The sequence below is a fragment of the Vespa mandarinia genome, chromosome 6 (genome assembly GCF_050613455.1).
Source record: "Vespa mandarinia isolate Hongniang chromosome 6, ASM5061345v1, whole genome shotgun sequence".
In the NCBI taxonomy this organism is placed as follows: domain Eukaryota; kingdom Metazoa; phylum Arthropoda; class Insecta; order Hymenoptera; family Vespidae; genus Vespa; species Vespa mandarinia.
Window position 1 is genome coordinate 3,074,821 of NC_140815.1, and position 18,828 is coordinate 3,093,648.

Below are 18,828 nucleotides of genomic sequence, written 5' to 3' on the forward strand. Positions count from 1 at the left end.
GAACGTGCCTTAATTATCAATTTGTTCACACTGATACACACTAGAGGGAAGATAGCCTTTTTCGTGATGGTCGAAGATGCAATGAGGCGTTTATAAGTTTCACCATTATATTATTTAAAGTTATTTATCAGAATGACCATGATTTCAAAAGCTGCAGTGGGTATTGCCGTTGGCATTGCCGGTATTTTTGTTGGCTATTGTTTTTATTTTGATAAAAAACGCCGTAGTGATCCAGATTTTAAAAAGAAACTACGTGAACGTAAGTCCAGCAATTTGATATCATTCACATGGTCTTAATAATTACCCTTTTTATATTATATAAATTGTTCACGTGTTCATGTAGAATTGTGAAATAATTTTGAAAATTTTGAACTATAGAGTTATATAAAAAGAAAAAATAATTCATTTTGTTAATTTCTTTTTTATATTCAATTTAAAGTTTTCATATAGATATTTACATGGTAACTCATCGTAAATTATTTTAACTATACTTAAATAAAACATTTGATATGTTATGTTTTATGTATAAAAAAATAAATGCAATTTATTATTATTTTATCAGATCTATTAATTATTGTTATTTTAGGAAGACGTGCTAAGAAACAAGCACAGAAAGCAAGTTCTAAGATACCAGATCTTAAAGATCATGAGACAGTACAGAAATTCTTCTTGCAAGAGGTTAATATAAACATTAGTACATTATTACTCAAATATTTCTATGTAAAATATATCTACATTATAAAAGCAAAATATTAATTATTAATAGGTACAACTTGGAGAAGAAATGCTTATGTATGGTAATGTAGAAAGTGGAATAGAACATTTAGCCAATGCAGTTGCAGTTTGTGGCCAACCTAGTCACTTATTGCAAGTTCTTGAAAAAACACTGCCACCTCAAATTTTTAATCTTTTGTTGCAAAGAATACCATCTGTTGGCCATGTAAATATGTTTTAAGGTATTTTTTATACTTATTGATTAAAAGTAAATAAGTTTCTTCAATATCTTTTACAGAAGCTAGTTACTCAAACTGCAATGTCAGAAGAAGATGTTGAATAGAATATTATAGATAAACATTGGATTTTTAAATAAAATTTGGCATTAGTAAAATGTATACACTCATTTTGCATACTGTAGTCGCTACCATAACTTGACTTTTTGGTAATTACAATAATCTTATATAATTTATAAGGTAGTAAAAAACATTCATTTTATATTATGATAAGTTGCAATTATAAATACAAGTTTATATTTACATGTATAAATACTTTTATTTCATACATTTTTAATTGACTAATAGTTCTAGTCATTAAATATTTCATTTTCCTTTATAAATTATGTAGACTAAGAATAAACTTATTTGTGTTTCGTAAAATTAAAAGTACTAGGGGACTATATGACCTATAATTTGATTAAATATATTTAACTGAAGATTTTCAGTAATTGTGAATAAATTGCATTAAGTTAGATAATTCTAATTATCTGGCTTATCTATGTGCAATAAGAAAATACACTATAAAGGATTTAATAATCAATTGTATTATTTTTATTATTGATGTTTCTTTCAACATTTGCTTGCATCTATATAAAGATATTCTGTACTTTATGAACACTTTATGATCTCTGTATTAAAAGAATCTTTATAACAAACAGAATGTTAAAACAGTTATATATAATATTATTTTCTATAATAGGCACTAGCACATAAAACGATTACAGTTATTTTTTGTATAAAAAAAAAAAATATTCTATATTCTTATAAAAGTACATTGCGCGCACTATGTAAGCAATAAAGATGTTATACAGTTTCTATCAGATAAGATTACAGAATGGTTGTATCTATAAAGCATGAGCACAAATTAAATGTTATTAATAAAAAATATTACCAAAGTTACTCACCATAATGTTACATAAGATTCAGGAATTTATATTTGTTTGATTAATATAAAGACAGGTATAACTTATTTTAAAATAATTAATTAATGCTTTTTAATTTAATTATAAAATACAAGATTTCAAGTATTGCGTTTCTCTCTCTTTTGTTTATTAATATATAATGTATGTACAAATTCTATTACCTTCTATATTTCCAATGTATTTTATATACATTTACGAAGAACAGATTTTTACATTATTTTTCTCATTTTTACGTATAATTATATTATTGTATAAAATCATAAGCTGTTAAATAAAACTTGAATCTAAAGAAATTTTATATAAGATATTTTACGATTAATATTCTTTAAATAATAATACTATATATCTAGTATTTTTATATTTTTCATAATGAAAGAGAGTTATAATATAACCGGCAATAATATTTTTGTAATATTTTATTTAAAGAAGTATTTGATGAATAGTCGATACGTAAATTCATGAAATTATATCACATATGTTCAAACAATTTGATAAGAGGCAGTGTATATATTATATGGAACTTTCATATTAAAAAGTACAAAATTATATGTTAATCAAAATTTTAGTTGGAGAATTTACTTAGATAGAATGAAACATAAAAAGTTGTATGTAAATTTCAGTAATTTATACATGTAATAGTATTGATAATGGATCCGCAAATTACATTAAAGAATCAGTTTTTATTTACAATATGAATTCTGTTCTGTTTCTATTCATTAACGTTAATTATTTTATTGGATTTATTTATATTTCGTAAATATTATATATATATATTACAATATGAAAAATTGTTTTCTTGATTGGAGAAACGAAGAAATAAAAATTGAATTAACTGATAATTATTTAAAAAAAGATCTAAAATTAACAATTACGTTACATTCTTAATTCTATATCTCTTTAAAGCACCATTTTAAGGAACAATAAACAATTCATTCGTACAATTAACGTAGTTTTTCAATCAGAATTTAAAATTTCGTTTCTAGCTTTTAGCATTACTTCAAGAGCATTTTTGTTTATTAATTTTGCTGCAATATCTTTGCCTAATTGTTCGGCACCTAAAAGACTTAGGCTACTTATATTACCTGGCGCAACACTGCAATATAGGCGGGGTTCTCTATATGGGCATTTTCTATTTAACACAATAAATGATATATAAAATATATGTAGTAAATGTAATAAAATATATTAAATATATTAAACTGTATAATATTTAGAAATACTTACTTTGGAGGTTCTCCATCATCATCCGGTATATAAAGTTCACTTTTTATTGTATCTTTTATTAAAATTTGACCATCAAGGGACCATACTGCTCCAGTAATAGTTAAATCTTTTCCAGTTAAAGAAGAAGAAACTGCAACTGGTGCAGAACACCCACCACCGAGTGTTTTTAAAAAAGATCGCTCGCATACACATCTCAATGTTGTATCTACATCATGCAAAGATTCTAAAAGAGATAGTATTTTCCAATCAGATTCTCTGCATTCTATTCCTAATGCTCCCTGACCAACAGCATACAAAGCTTCTTCTGGTTCTAATATCTGTAAATAAATAGAGTCATATATTTAATATGTACTCTAATAGAAAGTAATCATCTCATAGAAAATATCATCTCATAGAAATATTACCTGACTTATTCTGTCTTCCCATCCCATTCTTTTCAACCCAGCAGTGGCTAAAATAATTGCAGCAAATGGGCTGTCTTCGTCATCTAATTTTTTTAATCTAGTATTTAAATTACCACGTATATTTTGAACAGTTAAGTGCTGCATATTTCTAGATAATTGGGCTGATCTTCTTAATGAACTAGTTCCTATAACACTTCCTTTTGGTAATGTAGATAATGTTTTGTCTTTATATTTTTTTGACATTACAACTGCATCACGTGGATCTTCACGTCTAAAAGAGATTTTTATTTTCAAGACTATTTTGTAATAAAATAATAACAAAACAATATAATCAATTTTAAACGAAAAAGGAAAAAAGAAACCTTCAAATTAGGACAATGTTTTTTTTCATGAACACATTTTAAATTTAAATATAACATAAATTAAACATACTTAAATGTAACGCTACTAAAATACAAAGTTCTTATACATTTATATATAAATCTTAGATTTAAAAAATATTATTTGTAAAAAAGAATATCCAACTAAAAATTATTAATAGTATTACTTTGTATCTACTTACTTCAATATTGCTCCAAGTACCATTCCTTGTGGCAATATTGTAGGTAAGTCTTTTAATGAATGTACTAAAAAATCAACACGACCAGTTTCTAAAGCAAGTTCTAATTCTTCTGTGAATAAAGATTTTTCTCCAATTTTAGGTAAAGATTTATCTAATATTTTATCACCCTTTGTATTCATGGTCACTAAAAGCAAATAATAAATATAAATAAACATTTTTTTTCAAAATACACACACATATTTTTAGTTATATATATATATATATATATATATATATATATATATATATATATATACATAGATCCTAAGATAACAGCTTTGTTTCATTTTTAGTAATATATATATATATATACATAGATCCTAAGATAACAGCTTTGTTTCATTTTTAGTAATATATATATATATATATATATATATATATATATATATGTATATATATATATATGTATATATATGTATTCATATATATATATATGAAACAAACCTGTTATCTTTAAGTGCCTCAAGAGTTACGTAATATATTAAAGTCTATAATAAATAATGATAATATATTTGATTAGTCATGATGTTCAAATCTATATATATAGAAAAAATATTATTTATTTCATACATTTCTTCTTTTTTTATATCAATAATCCTTATATTTAATTACATGAAAAATGTTTCTTCTCACCTATTTCGAACTCCTTTTTCGGATAAATATTCTTCAAACTATCTATTACATATCTAGTTTGAATTAGTGCCAACTAAAAACATAAAAAAAATAAATTTAATAAATAGGCAATAAGATTTGATAATTTGTTTATAAATTATGTTACGTAAAAAATATCTAATAAATAAAACACAATGATAAGAAGAAATTCTCTCTATAATACAATTCATATGAAGTAATTTTTTCTGTCATTATAAAGCAATTATTATCTTACAAATTGCTGACTAAACATGAAGTACAATAAGAAAATATATGAAGTCCTGATTTATTAATAATATAAGAATGAATATTCAAGATATGAATTAAATATGTAAGAAAATTTTGTTATTTTTATTTCATTTTTTTTATTTTTTTATTTTTTTATTTTTTTAAAGTAAATTAATTTAATCTTAAAAAAAGAAAAGGAATGATATAAAAACAGATATCACTCTGTTAATAAGAAGTTTTATTGACGATATGCAAAATTAATATAATTTAAATTCACGTAATAATCTATTCGTGACTTATACTCCTTTTTTTGCAAATAATATATCATTACACTTACCTCGCTCTTTCGAGATCCAACACGGATTACGTCATATGTCTCTTTATTCATTATGGTAATAAATTCAACTTACGCACGAATGTTCTTAAGATAATGCTTTGAAAAAAAATAGAATTATTTTCTTGTGGAATGTATTAGAGATATATCATGATCAAATATAACACATCAAAAATGAATAATTAGGTCAAAGACACAAAATACTTTCACTACACTTGAAAGAAACCGTAACCTATAATACACAATATTGTAACTTCTTTCTTGAATAAAAATGATATCATTATATTTTGGAACTTTCGTTAGTTTTTATTATCGTATTTTATTTGATTTCACAGTCACTGACACTGCAGCAGAAAGTGAAATTAACTATACTAATTATTAGAAATTTTACATTCTTATGTGCATAATTTCTACTTCTACACATGGAAGCGCGTGGCAACAGACTAACTGAAGTTGACTAAACTTTATTCGATATCATTGTGACGTACCGGATATCTTTGGTTAGGTGGAAGGAGAAAGGACAGATATCTAAGATCTAATATAAAAATAAATTTTGGTAGGAATTATAAAATCAAATTATTAAAGAAATTAGTAGACATACAATTATTTTCTTAGTATTATTTTATTTTTACGTTTAAAAAATATTTTATGAATATCTTTATAGAATGATATATAATACTTGAAAGAAAAATTATCTTGTATCTTAATAAAGATAATTTTCTTTAACATATAGATACATAAATTAATCTTACAATATGTTTTTTTTTTATCACAAGAAAATAATTCCACGATGGTTCACATTTTAATAATCTGTGAAAACAATTATTTTTTAATCAATGAAACTTTCAAATAAGTCACAATGTAAATAGAATAAAATATAACAAAGGTATCATAGCTTAATTGTATTATCTAAAAATTTATATAATAAAGCTCATCAACTTATAAGTGCACAACATATAGTCTTCTTACATAATATATTTTTATCATGCATTTCCTATTTTAAAACTGAGCAGTATTTAAATACTTGTTTTATGTACAGCTTACATAACACGATTTAAATGTTCTTTTTCGAAAATAGTTCCTATTAAAAATATATAAAAAAAAGTTTTTGTTCTCCGGTGAAATGTGTACAATACATTAATTTTCATTATACCTTTGCACATAATTATAGATGTAGAAGCATTATTTATATAAAAATTGACTAGCTCAAATTTTGTATGTGCGTGTCTTAAATCACAGGAAAATCAGCAGTTCATAATAACTTAAACGATATTTAAGCAAAAACAATAATAATAAAAATAACAATATTTTCAACATTAATAAAACAGTTTTTCGCTTTCAATGATAATACGTATCTTCACACTACATATAAAAGCTTAGTTTCGTGTAGATCGGATCTACTGCTGTATATTATTAAAAGATTTTAAATAATTCTTATTGCGTTATATTTTATGTTTTTTGTAATCAAGTATATAGAAAACTAAATATATTAAAACAGCACCAATGGCTAAGCAACTGAATATATATATTTATACTTCTATTAGTTTAACTTGAAATGTTTATAAGCTTATGACAATTTGCAATCGATATCATAATAAATATAAAAGAGGCATATTATATTTAAAACACTTGTAAAGTATTTACACAGTTACCTTGTGTATTAAAACATTTATTGTAGTACACATCCACTTTCATTTTTTGGTTCCTTACTACTTTGATGAACAGTTTCTTCTTTAACAGGTGGTAAATTCTGTTCTTTTTCTGTTTTAGCTGGAGTTACTCCAACCAATATTTTGTAAACACCTAAATTCCATATAGAATTAGGAGAAGGCATTTGAAAATCAATAGGACTAACAAGACCAAAAGTAGCTTTAGTATCCAGAGATGGTATTTCTCCTGGTACTTTATGATGATATCTAGATAATTGCATTTAATTGTTGTTATTTTTATAAATAATTATTTCTTGCAAAACAAATATTGTTATTAAAAATATACTTACATAAGGCCATTTTCCCTATTACATTTATCTAGTGTGAGTTTTACTGTAGGAGCCAATCTTTTAAAGACAGTGTGTTGATCAGGTTTTACACGAGGTGCAGGACCATTTGTTTTACCATATTCTTGACATAATACTTTTGCTTTCTTAAGGCAACTATCACTCTCTTGTAGTGCTCTAATTGCTTCCCCACATTTATCCATAGCCAATAAATTTGCTCCACAATAATTATATGCCTGTAAGAATATGTCTGAATCAGATATGCTTTTGTATTTAAAATTGATACAATTTACAGTATATATATCTTACATAGGATTGATAAAATGCTGCTTTTAGTTCTAAGTATTTAATCCATTGAGTAGATATTTCTGGCTTAAAGGGACGTAATGTGTTAGCAGCATCTAAGAACAATTTACTTGTTTCATTTGCCAATGCTGATATTAAACTTGCATTATGTTTTAACTCCATTGCTCTTGCCACAGTTACTAAAATATAATTTATATAATAATTTAATAAATGTTTATATTGATTGAGAAAATATATAAACTTGAATAACTATTTAAACCTTCTTGCGCTTCTGCAGTACATTGATTTACATATGCATTTATTAGACGTGGATCTAAATCACTTCCTAAAGGTGGAGGATTTGCCAATTGAGGTAGAAATTCAGTTTGTACAAATGTAAATATACCTGCAGCACGTCTTAACATACTATGTACATTTTTTGCCTCATCCATTGTTATGCTATATCGTGACAAAAAATGTTTAAAAAAAATTTATTATTTTTCCTATATAAATACTTACTCATCCTTTGCAGCAATCATTGCTGCATGTTTCATATACCAAAGACCCACATTTACACTCATATTAGCTGCTTCATAAACTGAATCAGCATTAGAACTATAAAAAGAGATGTAAATTTTTACAATGATAATAAATTATATATTTTCCTAATTTAGTTTATGGATAAATGAATTACAAGGTATTTGTTCCAAGTAATGTATGCGTCCATTTGAATACAAGAATATTTCTGAGTTTACTAAGATTCGGCCTTCCTACATGTTCCTCAGAAGTATTTATTTCCCAAATAAATCCATACAACAAACTGAGATAACTCAAGAAGGCTGGTTCAATAGAATCGCTCGTATTGTTAGCATTTCTTATTAAGTCTAGTAGACGATGTCTAGATAATTTTAAATCACTGAAATATAAGAAAAAAAATTATTGTCTATATTTGTAAAATAAATCAAGATATGTAATAATAACTTTTCCTTTCAATATACTAACCTACAAAGTTTTCTAGTAGCGTCTGTAGGATTGCTAATTTTAAATTCAAATTTTTGATTTGTTGTCGCTTTTAAATTATTACGATGAAACCAGTGTGCCATTTTTGATATAACACACTTAATAATTAACAAATTAATCAGGAAAACGTTACCTTATTTGATTTGTCAGTTTTGACAGATAAGATAAATGAAGCAGACGGTACCTATAGGTTAATGAAAGATACTTTACTCGTACGATACAACGTGAATCCTTAATCATAGGCGCACTTCCGTTTTGTGAGTGAACGATATTAATTTTTACTTTTTCGCTACTTCAGAAAAGGTAAGAAGTAAATAAGACATCGTTTATTTTTTTTAAATAACGCAAGCATTTTCTGAGATAAAATTATTATATGAACTGTGATAATTTAATATAAAATATAGCCAGACACGTAACTAACCTTTACTATAATATCAAAACATAGGATTTTCAAAGTTACTGTATTTCTATTATATCTGTATTTATTATATTATTATATCTTGTAATTATAATGTGCATTCGGATTTTTATAACGTATATATCTATATTACATTTTTAAAGACTCTTCAAAGTATTATGACCTTGAATGATAATGTTATTTTATCTATAAGATAATCAATTAATATTGAAAAATGTTACTATTTTTATAAATATAAAAAAAATAAATTATCAATTACTTTACAAAAAATGTTATTTCAGATGGGCGAGCCTTCTGGATTAACCAACAGCGAAGCTCGTGAGCTTTGTAAGGAAGCAGATCCAATAACAAATAATTATATTATGCAACAAACAATGTATCGTATTAAAGATCCAAGAAAATCATTACCTTTCTATACAGAAGTTCTTGGAATGCACTTGTTACAAAAACTTGACTTCCCTGAAATGAAATTTTCTATTTATTTTCTTGGTTATGAAAATCCGAAAGATATACCAACAGACAGAAGAGAAAGCATTGAATGGACCTTTTCTAGAAAAGCTACTATAGAATTGACCCAGTATGTATTGTAATAAGTAAGCATAAACATGAATCAGTAATCGATATAATTCTTTATGATCATTTTGTTCTAGCAACTGGGGTACAGAAACGGATCCAGATGCAAAATATCATAATGGGAATTCTGATCCTAGAGGATATGGTAAAGCATACATTTTTTATGAATTTTTCTATATGTACCTATAAAAATTATAACAATATCTTAAAAAATAATGTATATAACAATGTTAACATTTTATTTATTATATTTAGGTCATATTGGAATTGCTGTTGATAATGTAGAACAAGCATGTGAAAGATTTGAAAAGTTTAATGTTGAATTTACAAAAAGACCTAACGATGGCAAAATGAAGGGCATTGCTTTTATCAAAGACCCAGATGGTTATTTGATTGAAATTTTAAGTCCATCTACTATTGCAAACATTGTTCTTAACCATTAAAATATTTTAAATTTTTTCGTACAAATGATCAATATACAATGATCATAATACAATGATCAATATACACGAGTTAAACAAGCAATGCATAATTGAAACAAAAAAACTGAATAAACATACCAAACTCGCTGAATAAACTAACAAATTTTAATTTTATGTATGACACACAAACATATATATATAGCAATTGTACATTCTATTCCTAGATCATGTAATATGTACAGTAGTATGTGTATCTGTAAAGCAAATAAAATCAAAATATTTATTTTTCATTTCATGCTTGTTAGTTGTGTAAAATTAATAAGTGTTTTAATGTACGTTTTCAAATATACTACAATCCGAATACAGTGTTACTCTAAGGAGAATATCAAATTTTTTTTATATTTTACGACTCTACGTGACGCCAAATTTGATATATGAAAAAATATACTGCTCTTATATAAGAATTGTCATCTCTATTAAATCCTGTATAATAATAAAGTAGAATATTATTAAAATAAATTTTTATTCCATTCTTAATATTCATTAATATTTACAATTCTTTTCTCAAATCCACATGTTCAATAAATCTTTTTTTTTTCAATTATAATAAAGTGAATTTTGAATTCACGTTACACATTTATTTGGAGAGATTCTTAATATTTTAATAGAGTATTTTAAATGTAAAATAAAATAAAATCCGGCACGCGGGTATGAGTATATAATATCAAATTTGAATGCAAGATTTTTAATATTGTAAGGAATAAAACAAGGATGAATAATGACTTTACAAATTTCAAAGATTAAAGAAACACGAATTTTTCCAATTAAAAGAAGATTTCATGAATAATATATATAAAAAATAATATGGATTAAAAAATATTATATGTGTAAATGGAAGTTACTTAAAAAGTTTTAAACATTTTAAAGACAGTTCTTTTCTTATCTTATTCATAAACTAGATAATATATAATTCATTTTTTATAAATATTTTCAAAGAGTATTATATATATATATATATATATAATAAGATTATTATATATATAATAAGAGTATTATATATATATATATATATATATAATAAGATTATTATATATATAATAAGAGTATTATATATATATATATATAATAAGATTATTATATATATAATAAGAGTATTATATATATATATATATAATAAGATTATTATATATATAATAAGAGTATTATATATATATATATATATATATATATATATATATATACACACTTACATTAAAGAAATAAAGCATAACTAAAACCTTTCTAAAATTCTAGCGCAAGTTCAGTCAGCATTTAAATTTACATCTTTTATATCTTTCATATGTATATGATTCACGTTATTTCTTTATATCATAGTCATTAATGTTTAAAAATCTAGAAGCTTCGTGTTTTATTGGAAGCTTAATTTTGTTTATGCATTTACACCGACATTGGCATATGATGTTGGTTCCCAATTCAACTAATAGCAGTAAATAGAATTACTAACGAGTTTTAAAATTAATAATATAATCGTATTGTCAAGACTTGTGGCTTAAAATAACTTGTAAATCATCTGGCAATGTATGCGTAATGTCATTTATTCTTTCTTGAAGTTTTTTTCTGATTGTATCATCAATGGATATATCATTAATACAACTTTTCTCCAATTTTTGTCGAATTTTAAGGATCATATCCACAACTTCTACTTCTTGCTTTCCTCGTACCCATGTTTTCAAGTCCTACACATTAATAGAATTCAATAAATGTGCAAGCTAGCAATTTTTACTAGAACAACAATAATACATACAGCTTGCGATAATGCTTCCAATTGTATCACTTGTAATTTTTGAGCTAGTTCTGTATATCTGGCATGAAACCAACCCGAAAAATTAGGTGATCTAAAAAATCGTTTGTATAATCCCACCCAATCTCCTTTTATACCTGTAGTTAATTGAGGTCCCAAACTACTTAACGTAGCTAAAAAGTCATCCTGATTAAATAATTGTGGTATTGGAGTCGCCTAAGATAAATAATTTTTTTTATTAATTTATTTATTTTAATCAGTCAAAGATTTTTATATGAATTAAAATATTATTACTTTGAAGGGTGATATGTCCTTTTGTAAAGGCATAAGACTTGCAATATATCTTTCTAAAGGAATCATAAAACTTTCAGTCAATTCCATTAAGTGACGTTTCAAAAGAGCTGTTTGTGCTTCACCCGGTCTTTTTGTTTGAATACCTCTCAAAAGCTTTTTTAATATTGTTTTATCTTTTTGCAGAAAAGATTTGTATTGTGTATAAACACCTGGCTTTGAATCTAATACCTTGAGATTCTCTGATTTTTTTATTCTATATTTTTGAGTTTCTGAAATATATAAATAATGTACACACATACACATATATTTTCTTTATTTTCATCTGTTGAAAACTTACCACTAGTTCCACCATTACTTATCCTAATGATGTGAGGCCAATGTTGTAAAGTTTTGGCGAAAAATGGATTCGTGACACCTAGTATTACAGCAGGTGGAATAGGAGCATCCGTAGTATATTCTTTAAATTCAGAATCATGAATCGTAAAATATGGACGATGATCAGCACAGTATTTCAATGGTGTTATCATACTAATAAAACAGATCATTAGTAATTCCTAATTTTTCCACAATGATCATGAGATTTTACATATGTACTTACGCAATAAGTGCTTGAACCATCTCTGAACATGTAGTTGGTGAGGAAGCCATTACTACAATAGGTTCACTAAGTAATACTAACTCCCACAATAAATGTATATGACTCACTACACTAGCTAAAGTTTTGAACATATCACTTTCGTATGCAGATGTTAAAATTAATCTTCGCGTTGCATGCACGTTTGGTGCATGATCCATTGCTGCAATACATGGTACAGCAGCCTTATAATTTTGATTTGGAATGTATGTCTAAAATCAATAAAATGTAATATAGCTACTATTACATAAAAAAATAAATTATTTATAGATATAAAAAAGTTTTGATTAAATGTTTATATAATAGTACAAACCTGAAATAAAACACCCATAAGAGGTAAATGAACAATTTGACCAGGACCAGGAAGTGGCCAACGATCTATCTCTCGTACAACTGCTTCCATGACTGCATCACCACGATCAAAAAACTCTGGTGCAATCAAAGCACACAATTCACAGAATAAATTGATAAATGGCAGTTTTGTGATGATGACAATACTCTGAAAATAATATATATGTATATATATGCATGTGTGTGTCTTATTAATTAAATATATGCATATTCTCTTAAAACTTTCTACTTTTTGGAAATATCCTCTTGGTAAAGATTTGTCTTTAACTTGACGAAAATATACATAGCCCCAGTAATAATCCTTATCACATTGTAGAAAACAAGGTGTTCTTCTATTATATTCCTGTAAAGCTGATGTGTCTTGAATCATATTTCCATTTTGTCTTATTCTTACATGATATTGAGTATCTCCCATACAACCAGAATTAGAATCAGGAAATGCTAAGTAACATACATTAGATCTTTCTTGTTCAGAGAGTTGTATATGATTTGGATAAACCGCCTATTTCTCAAAAATATTTTAATTAAAGGAGGCACAATATAGGCACAATGATATATTAAATTTTTTATACAGTTACCTCTATAGCTTGACCTAATTCAAGGTCAAAAGTAACGATACATATACAATGCACCCAATTAGTAAATCGTTCCCACTTTGCATATACTGTTTCTTCCTTACTTTTTGAGATATGTAAGTCTGTATATGTTGAACAAGAGGGAACTGACATTGTTCAATAATAAATAAATTCTTTACTATATCGAGCATTGGTATACAATTATACTTTGATAATACAACATCACATAGAATTTCTCTATTAATATAATGCTCTTTTAATTTACTAATAATATAACATAATATTAATTTTTACAACAAACTTCGCATAGATATAAGAACATCTGAAAAATATGTTTAATTATTTAATAAAGTATAGTGCATGTAAAAAGTTTGTATGTAAAATTTAATAGCAAAAAACTTACATGATATCACTGTATGTATTATACATTGTACTATATTTATTGACTATGATCATTTATTAAGAAATATTTAATATTAACAATTATATATTTTTTCATTTCTACATTTATTTTTCATTGTGTTCTTTTGAAGGATATTTTAAAATTAATCATTCTAATGCATAATCATGCTGTATTAATTCCAGGAAATGCACAAATACAATATCAGATAAATGTTTATTTAATGAATGTATGGAAGCATAATAAATGCATCTATTTCATCGTAATTAATTTTATCGTAATTAATATTTATTATTTCCCTTTATGCATTTTTTATATGCTTACGGTATGTTGTTAAGTATGTTCGACTAACTTTTGAAGTAGGAATAGAAATTCGAGCATGTGATATGCGCGTAAAGTATAAATCAGTGTTTTTATTCACCATAAACAGATATGAACGTTGATACTTGTAAACACTCTCGCCATTCACTCCAAATTCAGCGAAGAAAGTCTTCATAGTGTTCAATGCTGAGAGCACGAATTCTAACCTCCAAATTCGTGTGCATACGTGTATATTATTACAGCTTATTAAATTAACACAGTAAATAGCCGATATATGTACCAATAGAAGCTTTTTTCGTGTATTATAATTTCACCGTATGTCACAATAATTCTCCTTCATGTTAATCTTAAAAAATATATAACATTTTCTTCTTAACAAAGAATCAAGAGAAATAAAGAGCATGATCTTTCTCAAGAATTCGATCATTCAAAGTATCGGAAACGTCCATCACTTGTCACAATCGCCTGAATATTGACGCAACTTTTTTTACGACTATTGCGATTATTTTGAATTATAAATTTTCATTGGCTGATTTTAAGCCCGCCAAAATATGTCAATCTTACAATTTCGAAAAACAATAAAAGTGAAAGAGTTGTACAATATGTTCGTGACATGATTTAACCTATGACCTTGAGCTTTCGATACGTATTTTGTAATTTAATTCGTAATAATATATTCAATGAAACTATTTTTTAAATCTAACGTTTCTTATTTATTTGATACGAATGCCATTTGTATTTTTAAAAGTGAACACAGCGAAAAGAAAGTTACGTTTATTTAAACTTTGTTTCCCCTTAATAAATCAGTAACGTAGAATGAGACAATTGTCGCTTGTGATTTCATAACCTTTTCTTCTAATTTCTAATACGTTTTTACATTTATTACAACATTTGAATTGTTTGCTTAAAAAAATGGCTAATTTAAGTGCATATAAACAACAAATACGACTTATCAAACAATATGCTCTTGAACATAATATATCAGAGTCACAAACCACTGAGATATTTAACAAGTGCTTTCAAATGCTTGAGATAAAATATAGTAAAAAAACTTGGAGTATTTTAAAATTATTAAAATATATTACAACATTTATATGTGTACTATTAATTATTTTCATTGGCCTATATAATCATCCTTTTTATAATACTATGGTATTGAGAAATCTGCAGAGTTCTATTTATCCTGGTTTAAAAATTTTGCGTAAAATAGCTTTACCAATTATTGAAAAATATCCAATGTTATCAGGTAGTATTAAAAAATAAATAATAGATATAATATTTAAAATATATTATTAATATATTATTTACTTTATATTTTTTTTGTCCATGTAGAGTTATATGATGAATGGTGTTTAGTTGAAAATCAATTTTTTTATGTTAGCGATATGGATTGTTGGCCATGTAGTATCATGAGTTCGGTACCTGATCTAACAAACCACAATATAACTAAAACATTTAATATTGGCATTCCTTATACAAAAGCAGAAAATAATGTAGCTGTTAATATGCAAGATTTATTTGAGATGTACTGGTATAATAACAATACATTTAAAGAAGATTCTAATAGAATATTTTCTAATAATGATGCATATCGGTAAGTTATATTGATAATTTATGTTTGATTTTATTATTATTTTATAAATGATCAAAATATGATCTTATCACATAGCACCATCCATGATGTTATGGATAAAAGATTGGATATTTATCCTTCTGAGTTTCTTACGACTCATATAACATGGAGAATAAATCGTATGAAACCTGGAAGGATTATACGGAAATTGTTCCCAAAACCTATGGAAACTCCTACTTGGTGGGGTCAAAGTATAGAGAAATTTATATTTATTGATGAAGCAAACTCTCCACTTTATTCATTGGTATTAAATTAATATTAAAATTAAATAATAGATTAAAAAAGATAAGAAATTCTATGAATTTATTTCAGCCGAGACCTGAGTGCAGTAATGTTATATTAAGATTTACTGATGGAGCAAGGTTAATAAAGATGATGCCAAGCTTAGAATGTCAACAAAATTGCAAAACTTCTACAATTCTTCTTTCAAATGGATACACATGTATGTTTCTTTTTTATATCTATGCTCTATTTTTAATAGAAGGAAACCTACTAATTTTTATAATTCTTTTAGTATGGTATAATTGGTGGTATTGGCGTCCGATGAGTCTACCAGTTTCTAATTCAACTACTATTTCTATAAGTTATCTTACTTCATTCTGTTAGAATTGTAAATTTTTTTAAGATTAATAAATAATAAATATGTGCAATATGATACTTTTGCCAAAGTTTATACAATAAATAATTTTATATTTTGTATCATCACAATTTATTTTATCTCAGATAATAATTTATCCTTCTGATATATATGTAATGCTTTATCTTATATTTTTAGTAATTATTTACATATACTATAATTTATACAAATATAATGAAAAAAGCCACATGCAAACATTTTATAAGAAATTAGAAATTGCTACAAGAAAGAATTTAACATATTTAAGAAACACAACAGACCAATATGCCAAATAGACATATTTGTAGATATTATCAAAAGAATAATAAAATAAATAAAAGAAGTATTGTAATTTGGATTAATATGCAATTTAACTAAAAAATATGATATAATAAATTAATGTATTATTGACATTGGATTAAAAATACATTTTCTCTATTAATATAATTGAATCTACTAATATAATTTGAAAATAATCAGATATATAGAGGAATAAAAAATGTATCCTCTTAAATAATAATTTTAGATTATTCACAGATTTCTTAATAATCACTTTATTAACATGATATATTCCTAAATAGGAACATAAAATGCATCTCCAGCAAGCAGCACTGGGGAATGTCACAATATAAATAATTATCACTACCAATTTATTCAAACTTTTCTTTGAGTTTTTGTTTGCATAACACAGGTACTAAAGAAAGCAATGCAAAAATACATAAAATAATCATACTATTCCAGGACCATGCATCACTAGACGACGTTAAATTATGTAATGTTTGTCCTGCTTGTATCGCAACAAATGATGGTGGTGCAACACCAAAAAATGTGCCCACTGTGAAAGGTACTATAGGGACTCCTATTACAGGACTAGCTAAATTTATGAACCAATTAGGTAGGAGTGGTGTTATTCGAAGAAATAGCATATAATTTAAAAGATGATCTTTATGCTTAGCTACCATCACTGTCCATTCATTAGCTTTTTCTGGGAAATATTTATATAATAACTTTCTTCCTAATAACGATGACAGAAGATAACAAAGCGTTGCACCAACTGCACTGCATGTACATACTAGTAAAAGTGCTATAGGAAAAGGGAATAAGAATCCAGATAATATAGATAGGAAAATGGATCCAGGAATTGCAAATGTTTGCAAACTGATTTGATACATATATGTAAGGAAAACAATATGAGAGATATTCATCGAATTAATGAAATATAAAATATACTTAAGACAAAGGATACAATATATAAGTAACAAAGAGTCCTGCCAGTACTTCAAAATAATAGAGATCCTTATATCTCCCTAATAATTTTCCAAGATTTTTTGCATCTTCTATATGAAAGGGTAATTTCATATATTGTTTTTCTTCCCTGTAAAATATAAAGAAATATGACAAAATTTTATCTTAATTTAATGAACATGACAATTATACAAAAGATGTTTCATACTCTGCTAATTCTGGAAAACTCATATAGACATAAGACAAAGCAGTTAGTGATGCAACGAATACCAAACTAACTGTTAATATAGCCCGTTTTGTTGAAGATTCTTCATTCATTTTTCTTGACTCTACTGTAAAAATAATACAATACAATCTAAAATGACATAAAATGTTACAAATTACAGGCTAATAATAAATAATATTTAAAACAATATATAATAATATTAATTTACATAGTTAGCCACGTAAGCAAATCGCGAAATCAGTTTAAAACGAAAAATATAAAAATACTTTGTTAAAATTGAAAATTAATATAAGTCGATACGATATATAGAAATTATATTTGAATAAATTATTGGATTTAAAAGATACAAAAAAGAGGTTATAATGATCTTTTAAACGCTATTATTTGAGAAATATAACGAATTAATAAAATTCTTAAAAGCAGAGAAAAAACATGACTATATGATTATATGTACAGATACATATTTTTCAAAACAATTAATAAAATTATATTAATATTACCAGTATTTGTACTAATTCGTGCACTCATTTTTACGTCGTATTTTACTTGATATCAGGAAAAACACTTCTTCCATTTATATTATCAAATGATTTACTTAAGATTTATGAATGTCGCATACTGTTTATACCATTTCATGCTATAACACGAGATACAAGAGCGC

At 25.5% G+C, this 18,828-nt stretch overlaps 7 protein-coding genes across 10 annotated transcripts; 3 read left to right on the forward strand and 4 right to left on the reverse strand.

The window, feature by feature from the left end:
• The first annotated feature begins 45 nt into the window (after positions 1 to 45).
• Positions 46 to 1,676, forward strand: Tom20 (translocase of outer membrane 20). The gene is made up of 4 exons (XM_035864470.2): positions 46 to 259; positions 587 to 678; positions 767 to 940; positions 1,013 to 1,676. The coding sequence occupies exons 1-4, from the start codon at positions 133 to 135 to the stop codon at positions 1,055 to 1,057; spliced, it is 438 nt and encodes a 145-aa protein (XP_035720363.1). The 5' UTR covers positions 46 to 132; the 3' UTR covers positions 1,058 to 1,676.
• A 146-nt stretch (positions 1,677 to 1,822) lies between these two features.
• On the reverse strand, positions 1,823 to 5,815 carry l(3)02640 (porphobilinogen deaminase-like protein l(3)02640). The gene is made up of 6 exons (XM_035864468.2): positions 5,361 to 5,815; positions 4,778 to 4,850; positions 4,106 to 4,289; positions 3,544 to 3,814; positions 3,140 to 3,456; positions 1,823 to 3,044 (listed from the first exon to the last, which is right to left on the reverse strand). The coding sequence occupies exons 1-6, from the start codon at positions 5,409 to 5,411 to the stop codon at positions 2,870 to 2,872; spliced, it is 1,071 nt and encodes a 356-aa protein (XP_035720361.1). The 5' UTR covers positions 5,412 to 5,815; the 3' UTR covers positions 1,823 to 2,869.
• Positions 5,816 to 6,148: 333 nt separating this feature from the next.
• Positions 6,149 to 8,775, reverse strand: LOC118440860 (BRO1 domain-containing protein BROX). Of its 2 annotated transcripts, none has more exons than XM_085657760.1 (7): positions 8,641 to 8,775; positions 8,333 to 8,554; positions 8,158 to 8,253; positions 7,919 to 8,097; positions 7,663 to 7,838; positions 7,357 to 7,589; positions 6,149 to 7,160 (listed from the first exon to the last, which is right to left on the reverse strand). In XM_085657760.1, the coding sequence occupies exons 1-7, from the start codon at positions 8,739 to 8,741 to the stop codon at positions 7,124 to 7,126; spliced, it is 1,044 nt and encodes a 347-aa protein (XP_085513886.1). In that variant the 5' UTR covers positions 8,742 to 8,775; the 3' UTR covers positions 6,149 to 7,123. The 2 variants fall into 2 exon arrangements, with proteins under 2 accessions (XP_085513886.1, XP_035720404.1); XM_035864511.2 differs by having other exon boundaries at positions 6,149 to 7,273.
• Positions 8,776 to 8,820: 45 nt separating this feature from the next.
• On the forward strand, positions 8,821 to 10,361 carry LOC118440861 (lactoylglutathione lyase-like). Its single transcript, XM_035864513.2, has 4 exons — positions 8,821 to 8,961; positions 9,358 to 9,653; positions 9,727 to 9,794; positions 9,905 to 10,361. The coding sequence occupies exons 2-4, from the start codon at positions 9,358 to 9,360 to the stop codon at positions 10,090 to 10,092; spliced, it is 552 nt and encodes a 183-aa protein (XP_035720406.1). The 5' UTR covers positions 8,821 to 8,961; the 3' UTR covers positions 10,093 to 10,361.
• A 957-nt stretch (positions 10,362 to 11,318) lies between these two features.
• On the reverse strand, positions 11,319 to 14,341 carry LOC118440824 (protein DENND6A). The gene is made up of 9 exons (XM_035864448.2): positions 14,130 to 14,341; positions 13,730 to 14,048; positions 13,381 to 13,653; positions 13,114 to 13,299; positions 12,765 to 13,012; positions 12,504 to 12,694; positions 12,167 to 12,435; positions 11,876 to 12,088; positions 11,319 to 11,807 (listed from the first exon to the last, which is right to left on the reverse strand). The coding sequence occupies exons 2-9, from the start codon at positions 13,877 to 13,879 to the stop codon at positions 11,607 to 11,609; spliced, it is 1,731 nt and encodes a 576-aa protein (XP_035720341.1). The 5' UTR covers positions 13,880 to 14,048; positions 14,130 to 14,341; the 3' UTR covers positions 11,319 to 11,606.
• A 327-nt stretch (positions 14,342 to 14,668) lies between these two features.
• Positions 14,669 to 18,828, reverse strand: stas (Transmembrane protein stas). 2 transcript variants are annotated; one of them, XM_035864454.2, is made up of 4 exons: positions 18,668 to 18,828; positions 18,150 to 18,270; positions 17,943 to 18,071; positions 14,669 to 17,854 (listed from the first exon to the last, which is right to left on the reverse strand). In XM_035864454.2, exons 1-4 carry the CDS (start codon positions 18,693 to 18,695, stop codon positions 17,347 to 17,349), a joined length of 786 nt encoding a protein of 261 aa, XP_035720347.1. In that variant the 5' UTR covers positions 18,696 to 18,828; the 3' UTR covers positions 14,669 to 17,346. The 2 variants fall into 2 exon arrangements, with proteins under 2 accessions (XP_035720347.1, XP_035720346.1); XM_035864453.2 differs by having other exon boundaries at positions 18,150 to 18,273; positions 18,668 to 18,825.
• On the forward strand, positions 15,360 to 16,729 carry LOC118440825 (uncharacterized). Of its 2 annotated transcripts, XM_035864452.2 has the most exons (5): positions 15,360 to 15,693; positions 15,780 to 16,041; positions 16,117 to 16,324; positions 16,393 to 16,522; positions 16,595 to 16,729. In XM_035864452.2, exons 1-5 carry the CDS (start codon positions 15,360 to 15,362, stop codon positions 16,684 to 16,686), a joined length of 1,026 nt encoding a protein of 341 aa, XP_035720345.1. In that variant the 3' UTR covers positions 16,687 to 16,729. The 2 variants fall into 2 exon arrangements, with proteins under 2 accessions (XP_035720345.1, XP_035720344.1); XM_035864451.2 differs by having other exon boundaries at positions 16,393 to 16,686.